This window comes from Seriola lalandi, unplaced genomic scaffold, assembly GCF_002814215.2.
Source record: "Seriola lalandi dorsalis isolate HSWRI2012SDOR001 ecotype SW California unplaced genomic scaffold, Sedor1 jcf7180002054899, whole genome shotgun sequence".
In the NCBI taxonomy this organism is placed as follows: Eukaryota; Metazoa; Chordata; class Actinopteri; order Carangiformes; family Carangidae; genus Seriola; species Seriola lalandi.
Window position 1 is genome coordinate 316,327 of NW_019525451.1, and position 9,162 is coordinate 325,488.

The 9,162-nt window shown below is 43.5% G+C and overlaps 1 protein-coding gene and 1 long non-coding RNA gene across 3 annotated transcripts in view; both read right to left on the reverse strand.

Annotated features, from left to right (window-relative positions):
* The window catches only part of cyp27a2 (cytochrome P450 family 27 subfamily A member 2), a 9,925-nt gene extending 6,681 nt beyond the window's left edge, over positions 1-3,244 (reverse strand). Inside the window, exons 1-5 of one of the 2 annotated variants that reach the window (XM_087180281.1) lie at positions 2,943-3,244; positions 2,034-2,224; positions 1,670-1,869; positions 1,391-1,588; positions 1,124-1,287 (exon numbers count right to left, since the gene is read on the reverse strand). In XM_087180281.1, the coding sequence (XP_087036407.1) occupies positions 1,124-1,287; positions 1,391-1,588; positions 1,670-1,869; positions 2,034-2,224; positions 2,943-3,191 (1,002 nt within the window). In that variant the 5' untranslated portion in view covers positions 3,192-3,244. The remainder of the gene's footprint in view (positions 1-1,123; positions 1,288-1,390; positions 1,589-1,669; positions 1,870-2,033; positions 2,225-2,942) is intronic. The other variant, XM_023429824.2, reaches the window with a different exon arrangement.
* Positions 3,245-3,730: 486 nt separating this feature from the next.
* On the reverse strand, positions 3,731-5,121 carry LOC147817763 (uncharacterized). The gene is made up of 3 exons (XR_015438708.1): positions 4,937-5,121; positions 3,952-4,120; positions 3,731-3,865 (listed from the first exon to the last, which is right to left on the reverse strand). It is a non-coding gene; the product is annotated as an uncharacterized LOC147817763 (long non-coding RNA).
* Between the last annotated feature and the right edge of the window lie 4,041 nt (positions 5,122-9,162).

The following is a 9,162-nucleotide window of genomic DNA, read 5'->3' on the forward strand; positions in this document are numbered from 1 at the left end:
CAGCTCTGCACAAACCATAACCTGCCAGGAAGCCAAGATATATGAAATATAAATCTTCATATCTTTAGTCACAATCCCTCAAAATATCATGATAGAAAAGCTCAAAGTTGTAAAAACGTTTGTTTTACTATGTGTACATTAATAAAGAAGAAAGATGTAAGAAATGAAACTATAATAAAGTCTATTTACATGTAAGGGGATTTTTCCTGCCTTTTTCACTAAAATTATGGCTCATGTGAATCATGAAAAAAATGAGTAATTCAGACATCAGCACTTTGAACTGTTTTCCTCAGAAATAGGAAGTGTGAACCCTGAGCAGCATGTCACCGGTCTGATTCCCTTTACTACATGTGTCTCTCTCCACTTCCACTGATTTCAGCTGGTGAAAAACCCAACGCTCTCCCACAGAGGAAAACACAGTTAATGAAGTCTGAACCTTCTTCTTCTGCAACGTTACGCTTTACTCAGTTCCCAACATGTTAATGCACATCTGGGTTAATACACATCCCCTTTTCAGTTTGTAAAATAGTTATTGGAAGTTCGACTGGACACATATTGTTGTCTCTCACGACTGTGTAACTTCCAGGCTGTTTCTCTGTAACAGGTGAAACGCTCTCAACTGTCCAGGAAATAAAGAATTGCAAAACCCGACAGGTTCCAACAAACGATCGGGTTTCCTCTGCTCAGGGTTCAGATATTTTTGTACTTTCAGATTTGGCATAAACAGTCGGGTCTTAAAGACGCAGGAATGCAACTCGCCTCAGATGGAAAGAATGAATAGAATCTACTTCACTGACTCAAACAAAACAAATGAGACCAAGAGGAGGAGAAACTGCTGTCGGACAGAACAGCGTTCCTAATTTGGAAAGAGTGATGATGACGAGTGATGAACTGGAATGTGAAGTTGTGAAACAAACATCAGTTTCCTCCATTAAAATTTCATCCGCAGCACGATTCACCTTCCAGCTGCAGCTCGCTGGGTTTCCTCCCTCGGGTCAGAAGCAGCGCAGGAGATCATCAACACAGAACACAAACACGTTTGTTGGAACAAATACGTCTCACCGTGTGGGAGAAGTTTTATCTCATGAAGAAGCACAAACAGTGTCGCCCCCCCCCCCCTCACCGTGTCGACTCCTCCCAGCAGCAGCTCCGTGACGCTGATGTAGACCTCGGCTCTGCTCATCTTGTCAGACGACAGCAGGTAAGTCAGGTACATGCCCTCTGCCGGCTCGCCGCTGCACACCTGCGCTCCGATTTCAGCCATCCTCCTGTCGATGAGGGTCTGAGCTGCCGAACAGACGCACAGGTGAAAAAACATGGATGTCAAACGTGAAACTGGAACCTGAAAAGACGCAGATTTCCCCCTTCAGTCGTTTCTCTTGCTGCCTACCTACGTCGTAGAGGTCGTCCCACGCCTGAACGAAGCGTTTCCAGAAGGGGAGGACGCTGCGGCTCCAGCGGGGGAAAAGCACCACCATGTCAGACAGCGTCAGCATGTTGTTGACGGCGGCGATGAAGCGCAGCGTGTCCGGGGGAATCTCCTCCTGCAGGCAGCCCAGCCTGGTCTCAAACAGGATGGAGGAGATGCCTGCGGGGGAGCGGGAAAAGGTTCAGAGGACTCGCTTCCCTCTGTGCCCTCCACTCCGAGTGTCGCTGCAGCGCCTCTTACCCTCAAAGCCAAATCTGTAGAGCTCAGACGCCAGATCTGGAACCGTGGCCTGGTCCTGACTCCGGCTGCGGAGGAGCTCGACGCGTCGCAGCAGATCTCCGACCACGCGGTGGATGGTGGAGGCGAAGGCCGACACCTCCCGCAGCTTCAGCATCTTGGGGTTGAGGGCGCTGCGGATCCGGTACCACTCTGGTCCTGTGCTGGAAAGTGACAGAGCTTTAATGTTCTTCAGATTACAGATTCGAAGTGACCCATGAAGGCGCCCTGAGGGACCCCTTCACAAGAAATCAGACTTTCAAAAACATGAAGCTTTAACTCTTTAAAGGTTATTATTTGTCCCGCCGCGGCGTCCGTCTCCACTCACTCCACATGCAGACCGTAGGCCTGCCCCCTCAGGTCCCTGTACTCCTTCCAGTGCGGCAGCTCGGCCCGGACCGGGTAGCGACCCTCCTGTTGGATCACCTGAGCTATGAGCTCCGGAGTCGCCACGTTGACGAGGTCGAACGGGCCGAACCTGGAGCGCCAAATGGGTCCGTACAGACTCCTCTGTAAACCCTGAGGAATAATGACAGTGTGAACCAGAATTTAAACATTGACACAGCTGATTTCTGAGATACTTGTACAACCGGAAAACTTCCATTGTATTAAATTACTACATCTAGAGTAACTGGTTACTTTTTTATGAACCTGTTCAACCAAAATATATAATTAGCTCCATAATTATGTAGAATTAATTGTCTAACAGATGCAATAATATACAGATATATTCTATCTAATAGTCTGAAACAGTGAGTTCTTTTACTTTCAATAATTGAGTACATTTTGCTGCAACAAATACTTGTACTATTACCACACTACACTGCGTATTACTGCATTTTTACATTGTGATACTGTTACAACTACTTTCTTTCCTCCTGTGTGTAAAATGTCTGCAGCAATTAACAAGTTCCTAACAATAAAATTACTCCTGAGACTTGGTGAAAATGGGATTCTGGGTAATTATATCACTCAAATTCAGATGGTTGTGTCTCTAAATCACAATATACCAACCTGAAGCCTTAAAAACATTTTAAAAGTATTTTTAAATTCAGGAAAAAGAGATCATTTCTACATTTACATAAACTTTAGTTAATGTTTGTGTTAATGTTTCCTAAAATACTGCACTTAACCCACGACTACAACCTAAAATAATCATAAACATATTTCATAACATGAAAATACTAATAATGAATCAATTCTCAGTTATTTGTTGTCAGTCAGGGGCAGCGCGTACCTGCAGGAGGTGGCTCTTCTCCGCGTAACCTTTGACAAACAACCAGTACAGAGTGGTGGACATACTGGGCCCGGGCAGGTCATCGATGCCCTTCAGCCTTCCCGCCTCAGTCGTCGTCTGGACGCTCAGGTTTCTTCTGGGTGCGGACGCTCCGGGTCGGAGCTCCGAACCGGTCCGGGGCTCCGGCGCTGTCCGAGCGCAGAGCGCAGAGAGCCGGAGGGACCGGGCAGCTGCTGCCGGGGAGGCCATGCTGGACACAGTGCGGTGTGAAGGCAGCGACTGTGTTGGTGAAAGTTTGTTTAGTGCAACTCCTTTTATTGTGTTCATCCCCCTACAGTCACTTCTCAGTACTGCAGGAACTGCTCGTATTAAATACTTCAGAGATTCATTTATTCTCGTATTATTAAGATTTTCTAGACAGTCCTTAAATGCAACTATTGTGTCTTTGTATAGAAAGAATAAAGACAATAAAGTGATCTAACAACAAAATATAAAATACCTGCTTTAACCTGCTTTTACTCTTCAAACCTGCAGCTGAATCCACTGAAAGTTTCTGTATGATTGTGATTTTTCAGATGAATTAGTGGCGTCGTGCTGACATCTAGTGGTGAGTCAGGGTCGCTGCAGTGTCAGGGTGGCTGACAGCAGTTCTTATTCTCACCCCTTTTACCCACATTGAATCCTTAATTGTGTTCAGATAAATTAATTAATTGATTAAACAGAAAATTAATTCATAATTGTGATATTTGATTGATCATTTAAGTAATTTTTTTATATTTAACACCAAGCTGAGATATTTAACGTAGACGTAGATGATTCAATATCACAGAGGTTTTTCTGAGCAGCTGGACTCTCAAAAATGACTTTAGAGACAGTGCTGCATCCCATCCTGTACTTACTGCTGAGGGATCGGAAGGACTCTCCTGCAGGAAAAAAGGAAGTAAACTATAAACAGACGAAGGCCTCAGACAACAATGTACGTGTGTTATGTGTATTAGTACATATTTACCTGCCGCCAGAAACCTCAGGGTCAAAGACAGCCTGTCTTTTGCAGGAATAGCTTTTCGTAGTTTGGTGTCCTGTCTGGCGAGTCGTGGCCCAACTCTCCTCAGCAAAATGTCAAATTCTTCTGGAGTCATCTTCACAAAGTTTAAAAAGTCATCTCAGCTGTCATCGACCTGCAGAGACAGAATAAAATACAAAACACATAATGAGTCGCATGAAAAACTGACTTCATTCAATGAGACTTTACATTCTGGCTTAAAATGTTGTCATCAAACTTGAAACTTGCACAGTTTCAATAATTTAAAGAAAGCTGAGTTGAGGGTTGCAAGGTGCATTCAGTTCAAACTGATGTATAATTTAGGCCTGCACAACTGAATGCTCTGCTGTAAAAATCTGTTGCGTTTGTGGCCACCAAGGAAGAAGGGGAAATCTGCACACTCTTGAAACTGCACTGTAGAGTACAGGTGAAACAAGAGTTCAGCTTTCCCGTCTTTTCTTTAGGTGTATATTTTCTTTAATTTCATTTAATTTAAACCACAAGGCTTGAATTTTTTTCTTTTTATTATAGTTAATAAAAGAAAAAGCAGAATATTAAAATCAGTCTTTGTCGTTTTTACTGGAGGAAAAAATAATTAATTAATTTAGGTAGGGTTTTTTTTTTTTTATTATTTCTTACAGAATTCAGGTTTAATTAATTAAACATCTGCTACAATTAGTTTGTTAGCAAATGGCATTATAACAACGTAGTTAAAGAGACTAGTGTGAATGCGTCACAGAAAGAACCGTTAGCTTTAGTCCCAACGAACCGGCCGCCATCTTTGACCATCCCATCATTGTAAAACCTCAATATCCAATGTTTTTGACACTTCTACACACAGTGTGTTCAATTAAACTACCACGACCGTTAAAACAAACTCATGCTAACACCTAGCAGAGTTAGCATTAGCATCCCCCACCACCACCACACACACACACACACACACACACACCTTTAAATCCGGAGGGAGGCTGCTTCACGTCGGCCAGTTTTTCTTCCAAATGCGTCTTTTTTCGGGTGTTTTTTGCTAGAAGAAGCACCGTCGCACAGGCAGCGGCACGGAGCAGCTTTCGCCGGTACTCCATGCTTTGTTTTCTGCCAAAAGTAATGCTGAAATGCCGCGGCAAGACGTATCGATCCGCGTCGTCTTTTCAGTCTGATTCGACAGTTTTATTTTGGAGGTCTTCACCGGAAGCGTTAGTACGTTATTATGTCTTCCTTTACACATAAACCTACACAATATGTCTTTCTATACTTTACAGTTGTAAAACTATATTACCGTCAGTCTGCTTTCATTGAGAGTATTTATTTATATTATGATTTAATTTTTTAACAAATGTCGTGATGTTTGTTATGGAAACCCATTTCCACCTATTAAAGAAAAAAATCATAAAAACGTAGCCTTGATTAAAAAATAAAATTATGTTAAATCAAAAGTATGAGAATAAGAGAGAAATTATGAGACAGAATGAAATAAAAAGTAGAAATTATGAGTTAAAAAGTCAGAATTATGAGACAGAAATCTAAATTATAAGATAAAGTCGAAACAAGAGTAATACTATTATAACTCTAACCATAGATACAAATTTTCTGGATCTAATTTGGCTTTCCATTAACAACATTAACAGGCAAAAATCTGAAAATACATTTCAAACACAGGCTGTTTGTATGAAACAACGGTCACTCAGATGTGAAATAAATATCTTTTATTGTTTTCATCGTCATAGTCATAATTGTTGTAATTATGAACACAGAGCTGTGGCAATACTCCAGAATTTTGCCAAAAAACAGCAACCATTCAACGGCACTGCTGCGTCTCTCAGGACCCAACCATGCAACCATACAATCTCCCATTTAAAAAAAAGGTAAAATAAAAAATATATATTAAAAAATTATGCGTACCACTGATATACAGATCTGATATAAACAGGCGTATTGGTCACAAACCAATTAGAATTATAAACATGGCTTCTTTTACAATACACAGAGACCAAACATGTGGGATATAAGTGTACTTTTCTTTAAAAAAAAAAAAAAGGGTACATTTTCATTTTATACATTTGTACATGATTTTTTTTAAATTTCATTTTCATTATTATTTTAATGTTCTCACCCCCTACAGTCAGAATGCTCAAGGCATTTCAGGCGCAGTGTCCAATGAGCACAAATTGCAGTAAATGCACGTTTACAAACTCACACACACACACACACACACACACACACATACAAATTACACACACACACTCACACTCACACACATCCAGGAGTGGCAGCAGTGGCTTTAGACACTAAAGAGAGAACTACAGGTGTATCTTGGCGTCTGCAGGTGGCAAATACTGGTACCAAAGAGTTTAATCCACTGTGGTGAACGAGGCCATCTGACGGTAGAAATGAGACAATACATTCATGTACAGGTCATCGCTAACTGAACCCTCAACACACACACACACACACACACACACACACACACACACGCACACCCGCTCACATTCACACTTGTGTAAAAATAAAGAATAGTCTTTAAAATGTGCAAAGAAAAGGTCGCTGAACCGAGCTGCACGAGCGACAGCTGACGAGGAATCGTGAAAAAGCATCAGTGAATAATCGATAGTGCATAATGGTAGTGCGTATCAAGGTTTACCAGTGCTGGCGGCGTTTTACAACTGAACCTCCATCTGTACCAGACAGTTTACTGTACGCCGCCTCCAACTCAATACAGGAGGCTGATTTGCAAATACTCTACAATGACTTCTTCTTCTCTGGAGCTTTGTTTGTTTGGTACCGTTTGGAAAATGCATAACGTGAGTGAAGGAGGAGTTTGTTTCCACAACCTGTGCGGAGCTACCGGCTGATGACAGACACACGACCACAGAGCGACAGACGGGCTGAATCTTTCAGACCAGTTTAAGTGCCTTCAGGGAAAATCACGACCTGTGGTTCGCAGCTCTGAGTCACTCTGGCTTTGACTTCCTGGATGATTCAAGGTGAGGAGCAGCAGCTGTTGAACAGGTGCGATCAGTAAAACACGGCTCTTTAGCAACACCTGGTGGACACTGCAGGAAACTACAACAACATCTGCAGATACATGTCGTCCTCGCAAGTTTTCGTACCAAATATATCACAGCTACATGTCATTTGTTTACTGATCAGAACCAAAAACATCCGCCTGTCCATCCACCAATATCCAACTTCATACTGGAAAGTAAACTAATAAAATGAGGTGGTGTCACTGGAGCAGTAGAAGAAGAAGTTACGGGCTGACACTGTTGAAACGTGCAGCTTCACCACTGTGTGTCAGTCTGCTTCATGTTCTCAGGTCTCCAAACACTCAACCAGCTGCAGTGCATCGTGGGAAGTCAAGGAGGAGTTTGACATGTTACCAACTTGTTTCAAAAATAATAAGAACAAATAAAGTCACTGAAACGACACACAGGGACATTTTAGAGCTAATGTGTAAAGAGCCGGTAAATATTACTGCGAGCTCATCTGTCTTAGACACTGTGTGTAAATCTCTATGTCACTGCAGCTCCGCCCACAACAACACACACACTGACACCTACACACACACACACACCGAGACTCCGATTACTCTGTCTGACTTCTGCGAGAGGATCAAGGTCTGACATGAAGCCAGGTGAGGGCTGAACTCGTCTGTAGTGAACGTGTAAGAAGCGGGACATTTAACCAACACGTGATTGGTTGTTGGCAGAGCTGCCCAAAACAAGATGACTCCTCCTGGTCGTCATCAGCCGAGGGGTCGCTGGTTGCAGAGAGCTCATTTAAAGCTGCAGTCTGGTGTTACTGGTGCATAGTTGTGGAGCCAACGCCATGAACAACCTCTATGGATCGTTCGTATTCAACACAAAGACGTGACTGAAGCTCGGTCCCGAGAGGAAGCGGAGGCGGCGGTGACAACGACGACAGCCGAGCGGGACGCGGCGCACGTTTGTGGTTCGGCTAAAGTGACGAGTTGACGTTCTGATACAGAAGCTGCAGCGCCGCCTGCTGTTCAGGAGTGAAGCTCTGTGGGAAACTGTAAACGACACCGTGGAGAGCGGGTCTGTTCTGTGGGAGTGCATGTGAGGCCAGAACAACAAAAACACAAACACAAACAACACAAACAACATGTGACACGATGAGAGTGCTGTGATATGGCAGAGTGATGGAGGACAGGAAGGGACCGACTGCAGCGGCAGAGAAGAAGAGACAGTTAACTGGATATGTACCTGTAGGTTCAACGACGAGCAGCTCGTGAGGTGTTTGGAAACGTCCGGTTTTACAGCTCCACATGTCGGACAACAGCGGGACAGCGTCATACAGCCAGACCTCTGGCCAATCAGCTGCGAGACCTCTCGCCTTGATCGACGCTCTTCAAATGCTCCTCTTTAGTTTCAGTGCTTCTCGTGGTCTCAAGTGGTCGACAGGAAGTTTCTTCGCCACCAAAGAGCCATATTCTGAGTTTCCTCATTTAATGACAGATCTGATGCAACTGATCATTAATCTCACCGTCAGTTCATCCCACCATTATTTTCTAAAATGATAAATTCATTGTTTCGTCTATAAACTGCTTCTGCAGAACGACCTGACTGTATCTCATATCAAACTGTATTAAACACAGGATTTTAAATGAAATATTCGTAAATATTCTGCTCACCAGGCGGCCGCTAACTGATGTAACAGCTGCATTAAAACCAGTGACGTACCGGTAAAAGTCAGGATCTAACGGCCATGAACTGACTCTGAATCCACAAGAGTCCAACCAATCAGACCACTCAACACTTTGAGAAGCAGAGGAGACAAAAGGTGCATTCGAGAAATCAACACGTCTGGATTCTGTGAAGCAGAAGTTCCAGTCCCTGTCGGAGAACCGGTCGGGAGGTGAAACCTGTTACCATATTTTGTTACCAGGCAAACGAACGGAGTGAGCTGAGCTGAGGCGGGACCCCATCTCAACAGCAGGAGAGTCTGTGTTACAGAAAAAGGCAGAAACGGACGTTGCGGCTGAACTGGGATCAGCTGGATTCGGGCTAAACGGTGCAAAAGGCAGTTTATCCAGGAGGAGAAAAAAAAAACGACACTCAGAACGACTGCGACTAAGAACGACAGAGATTATCCACAAACTCACTGCGTTTCAAAACAGAAAAGGCACACGGCAAAGAACGAAGATGGGGAGGGAGG